Source organism: Spermophilus citellus, assembly GCF_964194105.1.
Source record: "Spermophilus citellus genome assembly, chromosome: 13".
Classification (NCBI taxonomy): Eukaryota; Metazoa; Chordata; class Mammalia; order Rodentia; family Sciuridae; genus Spermophilus; species Spermophilus citellus.
The window spans coordinates 80,770,325-80,792,143 of record NC_138193.1 but is presented as its reverse complement, the minus strand read 5'-3'; the positions used below and the strand labels follow the sequence as shown (position 1 = coordinate 80,792,143).

General features: G+C 35.7%; 1 protein-coding gene across 1 annotated transcript in view; it reads right to left on the bottom strand.

Moving 5' to 3' along the window:
- Positions 1-21,431, bottom strand: part of LRPPRC (leucine rich pentatricopeptide repeat containing) — a 108,005-nt gene extending 86,574 nt beyond the window's left edge. The window contains exons 1-11 of the mRNA XM_081264072.1: positions 21,241-21,431; positions 8,191-8,390; positions 7,081-7,203; positions 3,270-3,391; positions 3,114-3,172; positions 2,338-2,424; positions 1,608-1,734; positions 1,190-1,334; positions 598-743; positions 248-353; positions 58-165 (exon numbers count right to left, since the gene is read on the bottom strand). Of these exons, the coding sequence (XP_081120198.1) occupies positions 58-165; positions 248-353; positions 598-743; positions 1,190-1,334; positions 1,608-1,734; positions 2,338-2,424; positions 3,114-3,172; positions 3,270-3,391; positions 7,081-7,203; positions 8,191-8,390; positions 21,241-21,383 (1,366 nt within the window). The 5' untranslated portion in view covers positions 21,384-21,431. The remainder of the gene's footprint in view (positions 1-57; positions 166-247; positions 354-597; positions 744-1,189; positions 1,335-1,607; positions 1,735-2,337; positions 2,425-3,113; positions 3,173-3,269; positions 3,392-7,080; positions 7,204-8,190; positions 8,391-21,240) is intronic.
- Positions 21,432-21,819: the final 388 nt, after the last annotated feature.

The following is a 21,819-nucleotide window of genomic DNA, read 5'->3' as shown; positions in this document are numbered from 1 at the left end:
CTTTCCCAAAGAACTGAATTAGATGTGGGTACAAATCAGTAAAAGACAAAATTTAACCTTGAACATTTTTCTTCTTCTGATGTCCAGCTAGCAATGGCCAGAAATAGTGAGCTCTGACAGGAAAACCTTCTTCTTTCATGGCCTTCATTAAAGCTTTTACCAAATCTGAAAGACATACCATAAAACATCACCAATCTACCTCAGCAAAACCTGCTGGTGTTGGTTTTAACTAAAAATAGTAGAATACCTGTTTTATTGGCTAGTAAAGCACAATGGAGTGTGAACTGCAAAGGAGACATATGCATCCTGGCTTCCTTTAACTTCTTGCAGTAGTTGGTTAGCTTCTCTGCAGGCTAGAAAAAAGTAAGTCACCACATCACTAGGTTGGCAAATAACCCACCTCTGGACATTCTGCAAATATTCTACCACTTTGAGGATGAAAAATTTGAACCTCTCATCCTCTTTCTACCCCAAAATCTTGCAAGACAAAAACAAGGTTTTTATTACATTTACAATTAGTCTAATTTCATAAACCTTCTATTTTAAAGAATATTACTACCAGTAATACCATCTACAAAGTAAAAATGGACAAGATACCGTATCCATAGTCACACAGTGACGTAAAAAGAAACTGCCAAAGTCATTTGGGCTGTCTTCTCTTGATATAGGGCATGCTAATAAAATCTGAAATGCTGTATCTTCCAGCTTTTCAGTGACCAAAAGCAAAATGATGTTCATTGCATCTGGGAAGAAAACAAAGATATCTTTTGTTACTAAACTGAATATTTTCACCCTACAACCAGTACTAAAGACAAAATTAGGAATTCCAAACATCAAAAGGATATGTCTGACTAATAAATAAACATTTCCAAATAAAAACATCTCCATGTACTCATTAACTTGTGTTTATTAACTTATTAAGCTTTTTAAAAAGTCCTATGATCACTTACCACAATCTATTGTTAGAGAATGCCCTTTCCAACATGTAAGAAATAGCAATTCAGGTTTATATAAAAATAATGTAGAGGGTGGGATTGTGGTCAGTGGTAAAGTGCATGCCTACCATGTGTGAGGCACTGGGTTCCATCCTCAGCACCACATACCAATAAATAAAAATAAATAAATACAGGTACATCAACAACTAAAAAGTATTTTTAAAAAACAATGTAAATAAAAATGTTTATATTACCTGGAATATATCTTCTTTCATAGGTAATTTTTTCCAAAATTTCTGAGACATACTGAGGATATCCAGCTTTACTGAAGCTCAAGATAATTTGCAATAAATCACGGTCCATAAGGTAAACTTCAGACTTAGCCACCTTCTCCAGAGTCTACAAACAGTTCCAGAAATTAGAACAAGTTAGAAATCAGAGTTTTAAATTTAAGTAAATTAAAATACCAAGATTCAATAAATTAGGAACAAAGTTTTGGGACTTCTTTAATAAAGCAGGAAATACTCTATTTGAACAATTGTTATATATATAATCAAGGTATCAAACTAAGAATTTTTCTTAAATACTGCTCTCTTCAAGGAGACATCTTTAAAAATAGTGCTACAACCTCCTTGCACACATGATGTTCATGTTTATTTACGTGAGTCATACCTGCTTAACATGGTCAATGTCACCCTTCTCAGCATATGCATTCAGTAATGCTAGGAATGTGTCTGGACCAGGTTCAATTCCAGCATCTTTCATCACAGTGAGAATATTTTCTGCATTCTCCATATCTCTAAAAGTTAATTCAAAGAAAATAAAACAGATTACTATAATATTTCCAAATACAATTATTCATCCTAAAATATATTACCTATGATTATTACAATAAATTTAAATACTATTTGAAATTGTGATATTGAAAAAGGACAAATGCATGTTAAACTAGTTCTACCTTTCTAAAATAACAAAGATCATAAACATTAAGAAATTTTTTCAGGTAATTCCTCCCTCTCAAAAACCAAATTACGTAATAATTACATAAACATTAAATAATGTAGCCTCTTATAGTTAGTATGACTTGCATTTAATTTACCTTTTAATAATAACATTTAATAAATTACTCATAAAAATAAAAAATTTTTTTCCAGGAGAAAAAAAAAAAAATTCTCCAGAGCAACTACTAAACTTTACAAATTTAATTACTCCAGATTTTTAAAACTGAATATTTTCAAATAATGTTTAAAACAAATTATAAGAGCAATTTTTAAAAATGTAATAAGTACTAATTCTACAGATTTTTTCTGAAGATATAAACATGTTCTATGAATTTTCTACAATTTTTTTTAAAAATAATTTAAACATTGAATAAGAATGAAAATCTTGAGATGAACATTACCCGGCTCTTGCATGCCCTGTAACAAGAGCACTGAACACTGCCTCTGTGACTGGAAGATCCTTAGTTTTCATAAATCCAAGAATCTTGCTGCAATAAGAGAAATGAAGACACTCCTTGATTGCCAAAAACCACTTTTTACATGTATAAATTAGGCGTTCAGTTATTTTCAATATAACACCACATGTTTACTTATAAAGTGAAATCTGACCCCCTTTCATGAAATCCTAATCCCTAAAGTATCAATAATCTTGAAGTACTTGTGTTGTAATTTTCTGAAAATCTGATTGTTTGTTCTACATTATTAATTAACCTTTAAAATTTAATAAGACATTTAGTTAAAAATAAAATTGTATTTCAAATTCCCTTTATTTCCCAAGCCTTCAATACAAAAGTGGCAAAATTTTACCTAAGCAGTAATATTTTACAACTGATTTTATATGAATCAGTGGGATTCCTAGTTTTATAAGTGAACACAGTTAAAAAACTAAGAACATTTCTCTAAGAAAAAAAAAGTAAAGACACCTTTATATCTCAATAATTTTATACTTGTGCTCTAAAACAACATATTTGTAATTAAAACAGATTATTCATCTTGTCCTCTTATACAATTGTACATTTTATCTAAGTCATATTACCAAAATGTGTAATATTAAAATATTTCTGAAATAACTATCCTTATTAAGAAAAGATTATAAGAGAAAATAAAATGAACATACTCCAGGTTTACAAAATTTATAAATTGGTTTGCATAAACCTACATTTATAGAGATCCATACCTGGCACCTTCAATATCTCCTACATTACAATAAGCAGCAATCAGCCTCTGGTATGTCACCTGTCAATGAAATGGGCTGGTGAATTTTTTTCCCCTGGGCAAAAGAAATCAAAAAAGTTGGTATGGCCAATCAATATTTACCATAATAACTACCTACTCGATTTGGCTGAATGTTTGCTTCCTCCATTTTTGCCAAGAAATCAGTAGGTGAGAATTTATATTCATTTTGAAGATAAACTTTAAGTAAAGCATTGTAGTGACTCACATCATACACAGTGCCTACAAAGAAAATTTAAATGAAATTTTTAATTTTGACTTAACAATTTAGAAAAGCATTTAAAATCACATCCTTGTCACAATGGAAATCATGTGTACCCAAATTTAACAATTAAAAAAAAGGTAAAATTAACACTGCAGCATTTCACTCAGATAATATTAACACTTAACCCATCTATACAGATATCTTGTGAGAACATAGCAAGCTAAGCCAATAAGACATAATTACTGAATTGCTATACAGTTATAAGTAACTGCCTATTCAGATATTAAAAGGTCTATTACTTATGAAGCATAGTATCATCTTCCTGTTAGAAAATGCTAACAATACCTATTTATTTATTTATTTAGATATAAGAGATTGAACCCAGGTTTACTTCTACCACTGAACCATATACCCAGCCCTTTTTATTGAAAGACAGGGTCTCCCTAAGCTAACTAGCCTGGCAGTGAACTTACAATTCTCCTGCCTCAGCCTCCCAAGTTGCTAGACTACACATGGGCACCATCACACTTGGCCAACAATACCTCTATATTTAAAATTAACTTGAAGGGCTGGGGTTGTGGCTCAGCAGTAGAGCGCTTGCCTAGCACGTGAGAGGCGCTGGGTTCAATCTTCAGCACCACATAAAAATAAAGGCATAAAATAAATAAATAAAAGTAACTTGAAACCTTTTCTATATAAAGCAGTTATTGATAGACTACAACTGTAGTTCTTTTACAGAGATAAATGTACTGGCAATTTTTCTTATTTCTTTACTAGGCCACTAAAAGCCTTTGTTTGAAGGAACTACTCCATCCCTTGTTGCTGAATATCATTTTTAGTCAACTTGCCTTATTTACCTGTATTCCAATGCCCTTCTTTGGCTTCTCTCTGTGTCTGTACTGCCTAGGACCATGTCAATTAGAGCTACCATTCAGCCTTACCCTCTCCATTCATGACATCATAGTCATCCCATCGATTTAGGCTAACATGTTTCACTAAATTTTCATGAATTAAATTCCATACCCTTATTCAACTGCTAGTGGTCTCAGTCTGTGGTCATTATCTGGTGTCAGTTCATGAGATTCTAGGCAGCTGAGAGCTGAGACCTATTACTTTCAGGAGGCAAGGGAGGGTGTTGAACCTAAGGACTTTCTACCACTGAAGTACATCCCCAGCCCTTTTTGTTATTTTGAGACAGGGTCTCAGTATCTACCAAGGGAATCTAGAAATACCTAAAATTTACTAAAATCTCAAAATTTAGGGATATAAACCTGAAATATCCTACCTTAGCAACCAAAGGTTATATATAACAGCATTGCTTCCAATATTTTACCTCACATCCTTGTACCTTAAATAATATCTCACAACTTTGGCTCTGCTGTCCATTAAGATGTTAATAACTATCATGTAAGGGACCTTTTATATTCTAGAATATTAATCTTCAGAAATTTTAGAATAATAATAATAATAATCTTTTTGGCAAATATTTCGCACTTCAGCCCATTTTTAATTACATGACTTACTGACAAACAGAAAAAAAGAAAATTTCAGTATGTTGCTCAAACCTAGGGCTTCATTTATACTAGGCAAGCAATCTATCACTGAGCTATATACCCATCCCTAGAAATTTCCAATATTTATAGCCAATTCTTTCTTTTTAGTTGTAGTTGGACACAATACCTTTATTTTATTTGTTTATTTTTTTATGTGGTGCCAGGATCAAACCCAGTGCCTTATACATGCTAGGCAAGCGCTCTACCACTGAACCACAACCCTGGCCCTATAGCCAATTCTTTATCACTTTTCTTTTTTTTTGCAAGTCAAAACTGTAATAAGATTTTTATCTCACACCAGTCAGAATGGCAATTATCAAGAACACAAATAATTTTAAATGTTGGTGTGGATCTGAGGAAAAAGGTACACTCATACATGGGTTAATGGGACTGCAAATTAGTACAACTCCTCTGGAAAGCAGTATAGAGATTCCTTGAAAGACAAGAAATGGAATCACCATACTAGCAAACCAGCTATCCCACTCCCATTTATCTAACAGAACTAAAATCAGCGGACTATCGTGATACAGGTACATCAATATTTTTAGCAGCATAATTCGCAATCACCAAGTTGTGGAATCAGTCCAGATGCCCATCAGTAGATGAGTGGATTAAGAAAATGTGATAGATATACACGATGAAATTTTACTCAGCCATAAAGAAGAATGAAATTGTGAAATCTGATGGAAAATGGATGGAAATGGAGAACGACATGTTAGGTGAAATAAGCCAGATTGAGAAAATTTATCACTTTTCTGCTGTTTTTTTGTTTTTGTTTTGAGTACTAGGGTTTCAACCCAGGACCTTTTTCAACTTCCGGTGCTTCTGGGATTACAGATGTGTGCCACCATGCCCAGTTATTCTGCTGCTTTTATACTGACAAAAATCCTTTTCCATACTGAAATCCAACATTTACACATACTCTTTAGACTTTTAAAAAATGAACTTGTCACCAATCTGAATTCAAGAGGAATCCAAAACTGTGATGTAAGGATCTATCTTTATTCTACAGCTTTTTTCTACATTTTGAAGACTAGTCCCAGTATTTTACATATTTGTGGTACCACTTAATTGGATCCTCTATCAATCTTATTTTGAAACTAGAAAAGTTACAGATTCTCAAACATTTACTATGTCAAATTAATTATTTTAAGGATTCCACAAAGAATCATACCATGTAAAAAACAATCATTTCTAGTAGTATTGCACATTCTATTGTATTATGCATAACAGCTGATGGTTTTAGATTCTAATATGCTTAAGAAGCATCCTTCTAGATTTAAAATTTTTTAAAAAACAGAAATGTATATTAAATTTTAAAAGCCAGTCTTTTAAATTTGGTCTTATAAGTTATTCTTTGAATATATGCTATATTCACATGGCTTAAAATTGAAAGGATATAAGAAAGGACAGAGTAAAAATTGTATCTAATGTTTATCATCCTTCCAGAAATATTTTAATATTGTATGCATATTCATGTAAGGAAAAAACACTATTTATTTTATACTATATATTGTTCTGAATCTTAATTTTTATTTATAATCTGGAGAACACATCCCTCATTAGTATTCAAACACAACCTTCATTTTTTAAAGATTTGCACAGTATTTTATCATAGACTTTCCATAATTTATTCATCCAATCCCCAGTGAACAGCATTAGCATTGATTCCAATTTCCTGCTATTACAAACTAAAATGAATACTCTTTTATACATGTAAGTACATCTGCACCAAAATTCTAACTAATGTAACTGCTTGATCAAATTGTATGTCCAGTTATAACTTTGACAGGCTAAATTCCTTTTTCTGTTTTGTTTTGTTTTAGTTCTCGGCGGACACAACATCTTTGTTTGTATGTGGTGCTGAGGATCGAACCCAGGCCTCACACATGCCAGGCGGGCGTGCTACCGCTTGAGCCATATCCCCAGCCCCAAATTCCTATTTTATTCTTACCAAAGTTCGAATACTTGTTATGAAAAATCACTATATTCTTAATGCCCCTAGATGTCACTATAACTCACCAAATAAAACATTACCAAAAAATCATGAATCAAGTAGGCCTTCCATAAAATTATAGCATTTATATAAAGAAACACATTTTTATTGGGGGGGGGACCCTTTAACACACATCCTGTTATTCAACTAATCATACCCAGTGTCTGAAGTTTGTCCCATATCCTATGAGCAAATTCTGTTCTCTCTGCAAGATTCAATTCAGGCAAGAGAGAACCACAGCTGCGCAACAGAAGCAAGGCTTGATTACCACCTGGGCTACCTATGGAAGAAAAATTGACAATGTTTAATAGTGCCAACATAATGTAGATAAATATCAAAATTTAAACTGAAATTTATAAATGTTTGGCTCAAAGATAATATTGTAGTACCCAAATATTAGAAAAAGCATATCCTAATCCACAATGCTACTAAAAATCACAAGTTAAAATTTTTTAATATTAGTCCACTTTAAGAAATGTAAAAAACTTATACATTTAAGAAATCTATAAAATCTATGTAATGTGTGACTCTAAAAACACAGAACCTAAGGTTACATTTCTCAGTATCTTATGATAATGTTACAACGCTCAAGAATATTAGAATATTGAACCCAATTAAAACTCAAGAATATCCAATAGTTTTATAATTGGTTAACAATAATATAAATTTCCTCCTCCCTATGTATAGAACCTTTATTTACATGTACCTGAACGCTGACTTTAAGACAAAAGACAAAAATAAACCACCTATTTTATGATTCCATTTATATGAAATATCCAGAAGAGACAAAACTTCAGGGACAGAAAATAGATTAATGGTTAACTAGGGTTGGAAGGGATTGTGGGGTGGGTGGGGACTGATGGTAAGGATTGTAGGGGTTTCTTGTAAGGGTGACAAAAATGTTCTAAAAATGACTGTAGTGGCAGTTGAACAATTCTGAATAATTTAGAAGTAACAATGATGGTTTTTTAATACAGATGAATGTAGTTATAATTGATACTTCTCATCATAAGAGTTTATAGTTAAACTTTTTTTTTTAATTTAATTTTATTTATTTTTGTATGTGGTGCTGAGGATCGAACCCAGTGCCTCACACATGCGAGGCAAGCGCTCTAACTCTGAGCCACAATCCCAGCCCTATTCATTTATTTTTATGTGATGCTGAGTATTGAACCCAGGGTCTCATACATGCTAGACAAGTGCTTTACCCTGAGTCACAACCCCGCCCCAAAGGCTCAACTTTCTAAGCAGAAAAAATCTGAAATACCTGAACGACATGTGCTATCAAAGACTTTTTGCAGAAGTCCCTTTGGAATGCGGCCAGTTCTTCGGACAGAATTATCCAGTCTCATTAGAGCCCAATCAAATTGATTAGCATTCCTTCTAGAAGAAGAAGTAGGCTCCTCTTGAAGATCATTCTTTTTTTCAGCAACAATGGCATAAAGCCTCACTTGGCTTAGTAGTTTTCTATAAAATGAAACATAATTAGGAATAAACTAAGTCAACTGCTATCTATATAGATCATCTTTCTGAGCAAAATTTACATAAAGTTACTAATTAGTTAATAAATACCTTAAATCACATAATAATATTCAGAGAAGTATGCATCGATAGGAAAGTTTGACTTTTGTTTTAGATAAAATCTCTCTCTCACACACACACATACACGCACAAATTATATACACAGTGTATCTTCTGAGCAATGGAGAGTACCTTGATAACATTCAACATAAAATCATTTTGACCAGGCACGGTAGCCCACTCCTATAACCCCAGGGGCTCAGGAGGCTGAGGCAGGACAATCACAAGTTCAAAGCCAGCCTCAGCAAAAGTGAGACTCTAAGCAACTCAGTGTGAGATCCTGTATCTAAATAAAATACAGAATAAGACTGGGGATATGGCTCAGTGGTCGAGTCCCCTGAGTTCAATACCTGATACTCCCCCCAAAATAATAATAATAATTTCAAATAGTTTTAAAAGGTAATAATATGGTGTGTTTTGAATCGTGGTTAAAAAAAGGAAAATGAATTATACTACAAAGTTCTTCTTGCCTCTATAAGTGAGACAATATATCTAAAATATATCCAAATTCTTAAAACTACTTTCAAATGTTTTTGGGGTTATGTATTTAAAATGTAAATAGCAAGCTTATTTTATTTGGAATAAAAAGTTAATTTCTAGGCAGTTTCTTTATAGGATTATTCAGGTCAAAATCCTTTCTCAGCAGTCTAAAGAAATTTGAAACATCAATTTTTATCTGTCAAAAAGTTAGTTGTGTAGTTCCCTAATTATTTGAAACAACTAACCATTAAAAAATAAACAAAAACTATGCAGGCTGGGGTTGTAGCTCAGTGGTAGAACACTTGCCTCACATGTGTGGAGCCCTGGGTTTGATCCTCAGCACCACATAAATAAATAAAAAGAAAGATATTGTGTCCATTTACAACTAAAATAAATAAATAAGTGATTTTAAAAAACTATGCTTCCCATTTTAAACTTCAATAATTTTTAGAAAAGTCAGAAGAGAAAGAAAAATGCTTAAAAATTAGCTAAGGTCATAGTAATACACATGTATTTATAAAAAGGAAGCAATCTTTAAACAGTTCAGTATTTTAATAATACAGAGACTAACATGTAACCAAGTGATCTAAAATATGAGATCAGAGGTATTTCACTCCATGGCAATATAGTCTGCACTTGATCCACAAATATCAGACTTAAGAAAATAATCCTTATGTATCCCAAAGTCCTGATGTAAACACTTGAATTTAAAGGCTTTCTCTGCATTCAAATATCTACTATTTTAAACTGACAACACCTGTAATTCTTGAAAATGTATACACTTACTCCACAAATATCTTAATTATAGCAGTCAATAAGTATAACCAAGTATTACATACTAAGTATATAATTAATAAGCAAAATGTAAAAATATTTATTAATTCAGAAAATGCCTCCAGGATGATAATCACATTTTTCTAGCATGTGCACATTTCTACCATAGTCAGTGGTAAGTTTAAAAGTAAACTGCAGGGCTGGGGTTGTGGCTCAGTGCAGAGTGCTTGCCTTGCACATGTGAGAAACTGGGTTCGATCCTCAGCACCACATAAAAATAAATAAAGATATAAAAAAAAAAACTGCAGGGGTTAGGGGTATAACTCAGTGGTATAGTACATCTGCTTTGCATACATGAGGCCCTGGGTTTGATCACCAGCCCCCAAGAAAAATAAAGCTATTGCTTTCCTACCCTATGCTATTAACCTAGAAAACCAGTCCCAAATGGAACGATTATGTAGGTGAAGTTACACTAAAGAAAACTATACCAGAGGTTCCATCGTAAGATGATATAATTCCACTTATATAAATAAATAAATCGGAAAACAATGGGAAAAACTGGGACATCAACCAAAAAGACTACCTTTTCTTTTCCTTTATTCTTCCTTTTTTTTTCCTAGCAGTTCTGGGAGTTGCCCATGCTAGGCAAGCACTCCAGCAAGCTACATCCCCAGCTCACAATGTCTTATCTTTATAAACTTAATGATCAGCACATTGTAGATAATTAATAGATGAATGTCTATTAAATGAGCTGAATTAACTAAGTGTGGCACTACCAACATACCATATAACATATTTATTTGTCCCTTACTTCCCAAAGGTTTCCTTGGCCACTTATTTGTTCCTGTATCAAGTATTACTGAACTATGCCCTTATTGGTGTCAAGCAAACAGTAACAATTATTTTGAATCCCCCATAACAATGTGTCAAGTTCAGGCAAGAGTGAAAAGCTAATTAATACAGAAATTTCAAAATGGCAGTGAAGTACTCTTGCCAGTTTTTCACACAACTCAAATCTGATAACTGGTAAAGGCACAAACAAGATTCAGGGATAAAACAGATGTGTAGAAACTAGTAAATCATTATGAACACTCTCAAGCTCATTTTCCTTACTAAAAAGTCAAGAGAATTATATATTTAAACAAAGAATTCTCCAGTGCTTTCTACATTAATTATACAGCCCAGAATTCATTGACTCAGTCATTTAGTAGCACTGGGGATTGAACCCAGGGCATTGAGCATACTAAGCAAGTGCTTGACCATTGTATACACCTTGAGGGAAATGAGAACTTCACTGACCTGAGCAACGGGTATATTGTAATGGAAGGAAAGAAACAGGGGTTAATAAAAGTGGCTCCACACTAAGGGCATGCTTAAATTGGAGCACACTGTCTCCAGATTCTAACAACCAAAACTGATGTAACTACACAAGAGAAAATTATTTTATCATCTCAACCAACTATCATAGTAGTTCATTCACATTTTTTAGTTAAACACCTCAGGTTCCCTCCTGAAACTCTGGCACTCACCACTAATATTCAGGTTACACATGATTTCCTCTGGTAACATCTGGCATTTTAAATGGCTATTTTTCTGGGGCCTGTTTGTTTTACGAAAATGATAGTGGTGGTAATGGTTTTAATTTTTACAGTATGGTGATTAATTAAACCCATGGCCTTGCACATTCTAGGCAAGCATTCTACCACTGAGGTACATTATCAACCCAGTGGTTTTTACTTTTACTCTTTAATACCAACTTTATATGCAAGTGTCCATATTTCAAATATATATTTCATATATATTTATATGTACGTATGGACCAGATTATTATAGAGACTTCCACAGAATCCCCATTTTAAGCCTATACCATTTCTTAAAAGCAATATATGGTTTACATGAAAACTGTGCAAAAAGTACAGTTCCCATATTCCTTCTTTCCTTACCAGTTTCCCCTCTAATGTCTAATGTTAGTGTCCTATATTTGTTACAACCAACCAACTAATATTGGTACATTATTATTAACCAAGGTCCATAGCTTACACTAGGGTTCATTGTGTACAAATCCATAGAGTGAAAAATACATGTACCCATCATTATGCCATACACGATATTTCACTGCCCTAATGACCTGTGCTCCACCTAGTCTTGCCTTCCACCTTCCTTCTGAACCCATGTCAAGAACTGATTTTCTCATGTGTCTGTAGCTTTGTCTTTTCCAGGCTGTCATACAGTTACAAAATAAAGTACACAGCCTTTTCATACTGGCTGTTTTCTAGTAGTGTTCACTTACTGTTCCTACATATCTTTTCATGGTATCAAAGCTCATTTCTTTTTATTGTTGCCTCATATTACACTATGTGGATATATACAATTTGTACCTCCAACTACTGAAAGACCTCTTGGTTGCTTCCAACTTTTGGCAATTACAAATAAAGCTAAATAAACATTTGTGTGCTGGTTTCTGTGAGGACATAAATTTTTAACTCATTTGGATAAACTAATCTGGATAAACCTATGTTTCTAAGTTTGTAAGAAACTGCCAGACTACCTGCCCTAATAGCTGTGCCACTCTGCATTCCTACCAGCAATGTACAAAAAGAGTTCCTGTTTTTCTATATCCTCACCAGCATTTGATATTTTCAGAATTTTGGATTTTAATCATAATAGATATAGCATCTCTATCTCATCGTCATTTTGATTTACAACTCTCTATGACACATGGTGTTGAGCATTTTCATATGATTATTTGATACCTCTGTGTCTTCTCTAATGATGCATCTATTCAGATTTTCTGGCTGTTTTGTCTGTTTCCCTTGTGGTGCGAGGATTCAAACCTAGGGTCTCACATATGCTAGGCAATCACTCTACCACTGAGCCATATCTCCAGTTCCTCTGCCCATTTTTTTAATTGGGTCATAAATTTTCTTATTGAATTTTTAGATTTCTTTGTATGTTTTTATACTGTTTATTTATTAAATAAAATTTTTAGTAAAGCATTAGCATTTCTTCAATATATACCAAATTAACCATACCAGTTCATAAGACACTGCCCTCCTTGTTTTTCTCTTCTTCACTGACATTATGAGCCATTTTAGTGTCACTCAGGAGTTTAAAAGAAATACAGATATGTTTTTCATGTGTTTAATACATGCTAGATACTAGAAAATTTTTACTATAACCCTCATTTTACAGATGAGAAAACTGAAGCAACCTGCCCAAAAAGTCACAGTAATATCTCACTAATAACAGGATGACAGGGCCAGGATCTGTACTTGGGCAGTCTTCATTCTGAAATGAGCCCAATGTGGTAGAGCATTAAGGAAACTAATCTGGCTGCAAAGAAGAGTTCACACTGGAGAGTAATAAAACTTAAACCTACTCAGGGAAGGTAAGAATAGATCATGGAAAGCCTACAACGGCCGACAAGTAAGAATTTGGATTTTATGGCATGTTTGTAAAATATAAGACTTATTTCCATAGAGCAATTCTCTTGGTTTATTTTGTTGCACCATTCTATAGACAATGGAGATCTCAAATGCACATCTTATGTTCTGACCAATCCCTAATTTAACTATTTCTTTAACCTGTTAATATGATGAATTATACCAACTGATGTTGAACCAGCCTGCATACCTGAACACTTGGTCCTAGCAGATACTTCTTTTATACACTGCTGGATACACCTGAGTTTTAACATGTCAAAAGTTCAAAAAGATGATGACTCCTCCTAAAAGTGGTTGATACTCCTTTGAATTCCTCCACTGCTACCAACTATACCACTACTCTGCTATTCCCTCAAATTCAAAATCTAAGGGTATGCCCTGTAATCCCAGAGTCTCAGGAGGATGAGGCTGGAGGATCAACCTTAGCAATTTAGGGAGGCCTTAAGCAACTCAGTGAGACCCTATCTCTTAACTAAAAAATATAAAGGGGGCTAGGGATGTGGCTCAGTGGTTAAGCACCCCTGGGTTTAATCCCTGGTATGAAAAAAAAAATAATAATCTAAGGATAATTATCTAACTGCTCAATCTCTCTCACCTTCTTCACATACCATTTGCTGAGTCCCTGAATATTTCTTTCTTAGGCCTTTGATGAAACCAGAACACACAGATTTTTTGCAATAAAATCTTCATTAGTTTCTCAGGCTTCAGCTTCTCTCCACAAAATTGCCAAATCAGTATTCCCAAAGCCGTCTTTCTTCATGTCATCCTTCCTTTAAGGTCCTATAATTGTTGATTCCTTTAATCACAATGGACCTAAGTTCCTTCATTTATTAAACAAAATATTGAGCACCTTTCTCTGTAGAAGGCACTATGCTAGGATTTCTGTTTAGCTAGTGAATATATCTGATAATAATTAAGCTTTTTATAAATATACCAATCGTGGAAAGAGCTATGAAGAAAATTAATAAGTAATAAAAGACTAACAGTGAGGCTCTACTTTAGATAAATGTTTAAGGATGGTGATATTTAAAGGTCTGGGCTCAGGATGAAAAGGAATGGCTACCCATCTAGCAGGGATGAGTGTTCCAGATAGAGGTAGAGCAGTCAATAGGCCAAGTAAGCAAACAACAGATGGCATCAGAGATGAGGCAGGACAGAAAAGACAGGGCTGGATCATGGATTTTGAAGGTAAGCAATTGGGATTTTATCCTAGGTAGATCTTATTCAAAGAAGTGAATCCTAGCCGATTCTGTTGAAGGTTTATAAACGGGAGTTATGATATGATCCAGTTCTGTTTTGAGGGAAAAACATTAAATTGTCTACCTGCTGGGAGGAACCACCAGAATTATTAAATAGACACCATTTAGGGAAAAAAATGAGGCTGTTGTTCCAATCCACCAAGCAATTCCAAATCCTTATGTTCTACTGGGAAAAACTGCCCCAGATACTCAATGGTATACAGTCCTTTGATAAAACAGATACTATTGCAGTAGTCTAGGTGGGAAATCAACTGAAGCTTAACCCAGAGTGGGCAGTGCAGAAGGGAAAGAAACATATTCCCAAGGCCCTTCCTGACTTAAATACAAACTCCAGGCAACAGTCTCACCGATACAACTTATTAACTCTCAATTCCCACACAATGGAAGAAAATTTCATGTAAAAGTGCCCTAAGTAGGCTTACTTAACCCTCTGTATACATCCCACTGGATTATGTACCATTTTTATGAACACTTAATAAGTATAATCTTACAAACAAGAGGCTTCAAGGCATAGTGAAAACACCACAGCTTTAGGAACACGGGCTTAAGCCCCATGTTCTGGCCTGCCTTTAGGCTCTGCTATCTGTAAAATGTGTGACTTTGACCAAGTTACTGCAATTTTCTCCACTTTGGTTTGAATGAAGGTTTACTCCTCCAAAACAGTTGATGAAATTTAATCGCCAGTGTAACAGTATTAAGAAGTGGGGGGCTGGGATTGTGGCTTAGCAGTAGAGCGCTCGCCTAGAACGGGCGGGACCCGGGTTGCATCCGCACCACATAAAAATAAAGGCATTGTGTTGTGTCCATCTACACTGAAAGAGAGAGAGAGAGAGAGAGAGAGAGAGAAAGAGAGAAGGAAGGAAGGAAGGAAGGAAGGGTCTTTAAGAGGTCATTCATGGGTGGTTCAATGCCTTTTGAAAGGGGATTTCAGAAATGGATCCTCTTTCTTTTTTGCCTCCCACCATGAGATGATTCAGAAAGAAGGCCCTTGCCACAGGCCAGCCCTTCAGTCCTGGTCTTCTCAGCCTCCAGAACTGAGAAACAAAATTCTCTTCATTGTAAATTCAGTATTTTGTTACAACACAAGATATTCTTTAAGCCTATAATGTAGGGGATAAAAACAGTATTTACTTTACAAGGCTATTACTTATGAAGTTTAAATGAGATGATGCCATGCTTCCCAATATAAACATTTCTGCTAGGTAAGATGACTTTACATAGCATTGAGACTAAGTTGTCCATTGGTTTAATTATCTTTAAACATAATTTTTTAAAAATCCCTATTACATCAAGTCTTTATTTTACTATCATTTTTGCTTGAGATATAATTAAATTTTAAAAATGTTAGTTTAAACCTACCTAAGGCCAAGAGAAAAAACATTTAAGTATAAGTAACAGTTCAAAAGTACTCATATTTGGCAAAAAATCTGAAGTATACAAATGCCTGAAGTTTGAGCAACACTAAGAAAGTGTAAACAAAGGACCTAGCAAAGTACAAATAACAAATATTAACTAAGTGTTTATGAAAGCATTTTCTTCTTTTTTAAATGAATTAGCAGAGATCACAAGACTTATTTTAAAAGGCTTGTTCAAATCCAAGCTGTGCTATGTGACTCTGGGAAATATACTAGGTCTTTCTAAGCACAGATTCTTCATTTGAATAAAAATGTCTACCTTAAGGGTGGGGATTTAGCTTAATGGTGTAGTGCTCGCCTAGCATGTGTGAGGCCATGAGCTTAATACCCAGCATCACAAAGCAACAAAGTCTATCTTGTGAAGATCACATTAGGAAAAAAAATAGATGTTTAAATTAACAAAGCAGTGCTCAATAAATAATAGCTCTTATTATAACAGAAGGTACTCAATAGATTTCTATTGTCTGGGTTTTTGTTTTGCTTTTTTTTTTTTTAATCTTATAAAGCTGTCACAATGAACTTTCTCCCTGCAGTACCAACATTGTTCCTAACTGTCCACTCCCAACGTCTAGCTATCCTATAATCTATGTAAACTTTATCAAGACCTGTATCAAAATCCTCCAGTGGGTTTTAATCCTCCAATGGTTCTAACCATCAACCAGTCAACCAACCTGTTTGGGCTTCAAGGAATCAACCGGTCTTTGTCCTATCAGCCTCCTCCATGCTGCACAGAATAAAAGTACAGCTCAATATTTTCATGGGCTTCTCTACCCTTGGAATACTGCACATCCTTAATCATGTGACCCTAAAACTCAAGTAGTCCCCTACCACAAAACAAATGTGATTACTCTTTTCTTTGAAATACCACAGCACTATATTTCCCTCTTGGGGACAGCATACATTTAATAGGTATAAATGTGTTTGTCATAGTCTTCTGTAATTCACAGACATTGAGCAGAGGTGAATCTGTCAGACTTCACAAGACCAAAGGATTCAGAATAGACTCTTAATACATTAAAATTTTTCCAAACCAAGAGGTAAACAAAGGAAAGTTTCTTTTTTTTCCAACTTTATAAGTAGAAATCACACCATTCTATCACAAAGTAATATGTAATTTTCACCTCTGGGTCAATCATCAGTCTAAATCCACTCCAAACAGATTTAGCTCACACTATATCTTTCCTGTGAAGCACACAAGCATTATTCTAAAATTTCTCATAAGAAAAATGTGAGAAAACAAGAGTATTTACCACCACCCCCGCTTCTCACAGAGAATAAGGTAAGAGCTGGAAAAAAGCATTTGTTAAAAAAAAAAAAAGAAAAGAAAAGAAAAGGGCATCAGGTAGAGTTAAACCTGTAATCCCAGCAACTCAGGAGGATAAGGCAGGAGGTTCCCAAATTAGAGGTCAGCCTCAGCAACTTAAGAGAGGTCGTAGTAACTTAGCAAGACTGTCTCAAATAAAAAATAAAAAAAGGACTGAGGCACCCTACGTTCAATCCACAGTACAAAAAAAAAAAAAAAAAAAAAGTGCTAAAGTACTAAAATAAGGAATGAAGAGCAAGACCAAAGCAAAAACAGAGGTACACTCTTTATGGTCCTTCAGTTTTGAAAACAGATTGATAAATTTTAATAATTTCACTTTTTTTTTTTTTCATTTTTCTCTGTCCTTCTGAGACAGGACATACCTAGAAATCAAGATTAGTATGAATTTGTGCAAGCACATGTAATAATATGAATGGGTTAAGAACCCTTTAATCTTCTTTGTATCTCACAATATTCCTTTACCAACATCTAAGATGTTCATTGTTTACTCAACAAATACTTGACACCTACTACAAGCCACAAAGTTAGACAGAGACAAAAGGAATCAGACCCTGCCTTTGAGGAATAAGAGCCAGATCTGAAATATTGGTGGTTACATATACAATAATGTTAATGAATGTTCTGGTTATACTTTGAGAACAGAAGTCTTCCCATATTCTAGGGACACATAAGTGGTGAGGCTCCCAGAGGCATCTCTAGCTTAGAAATACCTATGCTAGCTTCTGGATCTGATACTGGAACCACAAGATGACACAACAGGGCTTAATTATAAATAGGAAAATGACATGATCAAGTTACCTGGGACAGGGGCTGGGGTTGTGGCTCAGTGGTGGAGCACTTGCCTTGCACGCTTGAGGCACTGGGTTCAATACTCAGCACCACATAAAAATAAATAAACAAACAAAATAAAGGTAAAGTTACCAGGAACACTAGGGAATGATAATGGGGTTGGAGGAAGTAGTGATTTGTTCCAAAGTAGATCTCAGAATTTAATCATTCATGCAATAAATAAACGAAGGGGAATTAGATGGGAAGGAGAAGTCAAGAACAAAGATATCCAGGTTCTTTTGGGAAAGAGAAAAGACAACATTCACAAAAACAGGGAACACAGGAGGAAGTGATTTGGGAGGAAAGGTAAGTCCAGATTCAGATGTTTTAGATTTGAAGGACTTGTCATCCAACAAGGTACTCCATTGAGTACCTTCTGTTATAATAAGAGCTATTATTTATTGAGCACTGCTTTGTTAATTTAAACATCTATTTTTTTTCCTAATGTGATCTTCACAAGATAGACTTTGTTGCTTTGTGATGCTGGGTATTAAGCTCATGGCCTCACACATGCTAGGCGAGCACTACACCATTAACCTAAATCCCCACCCTTAAGGTAGACATTTTTATTCAAATGAAGAATCTGTGCTTAGAAAGACCTAGTAGAGGAGAAACAAGGCTACCACCAGAAAGGTAGGCAAGAGCTAATAATAATAATATTTTTACCCTAAAAATAAAAAAGGTCACCCCCAGAGAAGGAAAAAGTGACAGAACATAAAGGACCAAAGGTAAAACCCTTAAGGACACAAGCATTCAATGAACACAGAAAGAAAGCAATGAGAAAAAAATCCCACAGAAAAGAAAATCAAAAGTGACATCGATGCCAAGGTAAGGATCTCATGAAGAGAAAACTAGAAAACAGAATAGTAAGTCAGAGATCAAAGACTAAAAAGTGGATTTGGTAATTAAGATGTCCTTTGCAAAAATTAAAAATAAAATGAACATACATTTTACACATACTTAATAAAGGATATGTACTATATCAATGGCTCTCTTTGGATGACAGAAGTAAGGGTGATTTTTGATTTATTCTCCCACCACACACCTTACAACTGTTCCTCAAAAAACATGAGTTTTACAATTTAAAGAAGTTTCAACAAAAAAATTACTAACAACACAATGATGTCCTATGCCAGTGACTACAGTGGGTAGAAGACTGAATGAAAAGCAAGAAAAGGAAGGAGACTAGAGAATGGACAGGAAAGAGACTGGAAAGCTTCTAGAGTAATAATCCTGTGAAAAGTTTTGTTTCCAATTAGAAACAATCTGGTCTTGCTGACAAGCTCTGGAGTGCCAGACTGTATGGAAAGAATGTTCAGAATCCAGGAAACAGCAAATACTTCTCTATTGCCTGCTCTGATCTGAACATACAGGCCAAAGACAAAATCCTGCTCTCAGGCAGCTTGCCTTCTACGAAGGAAACAGAGAACAATAAATACTAACATCAGATAAGTGAAATATGCCAGGGATAAAACTAAAATAGGATAATGTACATTTTTAGGTTGATGTCAAAGTAAGCCTTCTCTGAGAAAACATTTAAGTGAATCCAAAACAAGAAAGTAGCATTGCCAGTAGTGGGGAAAGGCCTAGTTACCACTACAGAAAAAAAAAAAAAAAAACAAAAAAACTTAGGCTCAGACATTTTAGGTAAGACATCTAAGATTATACAGCAAGGAAACAGCCCAGGTCTGATGAGCACCCTGACCAAAAACCTTTCTACTACATTACCTTTTTAGTCAGCTTCCCTCAAATGCAAGGGTCACAGGGATGGAAAGACTAGAGAAAAATAAGAGTAATTGGCACAAGTTTCCCAAAAGAAACTCTGAAAACGAAGAGATGTCATTCTATGAAGGCAAGCATGATTTCTGAACGTTAACTGTTCAAGCCCAATACAAAAAGCACTAGTTTCCAAAGATTTATGAGTAAGTCACATGATCATAAAACAGGCCTGGGAGTATAGCTCAGTTGGTAAAGTGCTTGCCTCAAATGCATAAGGCCCTGAGTTCAATCCCCAGCACCACAAAAATAAATAAATAAATAAGCAAGGATTTCCTTCTTTTAGTTTTATGTAGAGATCAGCTGGCTGGTGCAAAAAGGTCCACATAATCATTGTCATTATATAGCACTTACTATATGTCAGGCCCTTTATTAAATGCTTTATATAATCCCATGCAATACTCTAACAACACTCTTACTGCTTCCATCTTACAGCTAAGAAAACTGAGGTCTGGAGATGGTAAGTGATTTGTCCAATGGCATAATGCAAATAAACTGAGGAGCCTGCAGTCCAGACTTCCTCCTCCACACCCTCCCATTCCATATCATTAGCTCTCAGTCTTTATGCTAACTCTCAAAGTACCTTTATGAACTCTTCCACCATCATTTCTCTCCAATGTTAAACTTAAACCTCCTTTCCAGGTGACTAGACTATTACTCAAATTAACACGTTCATCAACCTCCCTTATCCCCTCCCAGCAAATTGATACCAAACTTTTCTCCCTATAATCTCAATCTAGGAGGGCATTTAATCACACATGTATCACCCACCCAATTTTTAACGTGCCTTTATTTCGCCGGATCCTAATAGAGTACTTTGCATGTGTTCACTCACTCATTCAATGTCAGATTCCACTGTGACAATTCCCAACCCACCTTCCTAAATATGGAAGAAAAATTCCACTTAAGAAAACGCAGGCAAAAGCCCAAAAGGATCATAATCAGATGTCCAGCTCTAAACTATCCCTTGGTCATCCAAAATTCCCAACCCATCTCCCCCGCCAAAAAAAAAAAAAAAAAAAGACTAAAGTTTTCGGGTCCTAAATACTACACGGTTACTAATCACCAACACTGAACCCACGTGGGACAGCACCCAAGCATGCCAATCCTAAAGAGGGAAACACCACCCGACCCCCACAAGAGCCTTCAAAGGCCCCCTCAGCTTCACCAGCCCTGAGCAGCCAAAGGGCAGAAGAGACCCAGTCCCGAAGCAGAGAGGGCAGCAACAAGCCGGAAGCTAGCCTTGCCCATGGCCATGACCTTCTGGAGACGTATGACCCCGTCACTAGAAAACTCTGGAAGAGCGAGTGGTCCAAAAGCCCCAGGAAGCTAGGTCGTGGGGCAGCTAGGAGCCTGGACCGGTTAAAGTCGGGCCCAGCTCCGGCAAGCGCAGACGACCCCGCGGAGCCTGGCTGGAGGCAGAACCCGCGCACTCACCCCGCAAAAAGCCGGGCGCGAGCGGCGGGTAGACAGGGGGCGGCGTGCGGCCGACCGGGGCCTCCCGCGAGGAGACGCAGGGAGAGCGGGAGGGACGACCCGGCACCCAAGAGCCAGCGGGCAGGTCTCAAAAGGGCTGCCATGGGTCGGCAGTTCCCTTAGCAGGATGCACGTTCAGCCAGAAGGACAGGAGGAGCACGTGATGGCGGGGTCACCCGGCGCGGGAGAAACCAAAGGCCAGGCGCGCCAAGTGTAGGGGAATGAAGGGGTTGTTTTAGATTGAAAGATAGAAAAACCTATTTCTCAGAGGTCCAGAGAGTTTCGTCCAATAGTTTGTTAAACAAAATTGCTTTATTTATTATTTAAGGCATTTTCGTTTCCATCCTACTCCACTTATCTCAGCACATTCAGTTACTCCACCCCTGCGCTTCTCAGTTGGTAGAGTCCGCTGGAGGTCGACTCCTCCCAGGTCAGCGCAGGGAATTGCGGGGGGCCAACTGGTGAGTACCCGGAGACTCTTGAGAAGAGCCGACTATGAAGATCCCGGAGTGTGGGACAATTCTGTTTCTCCAATGCGGA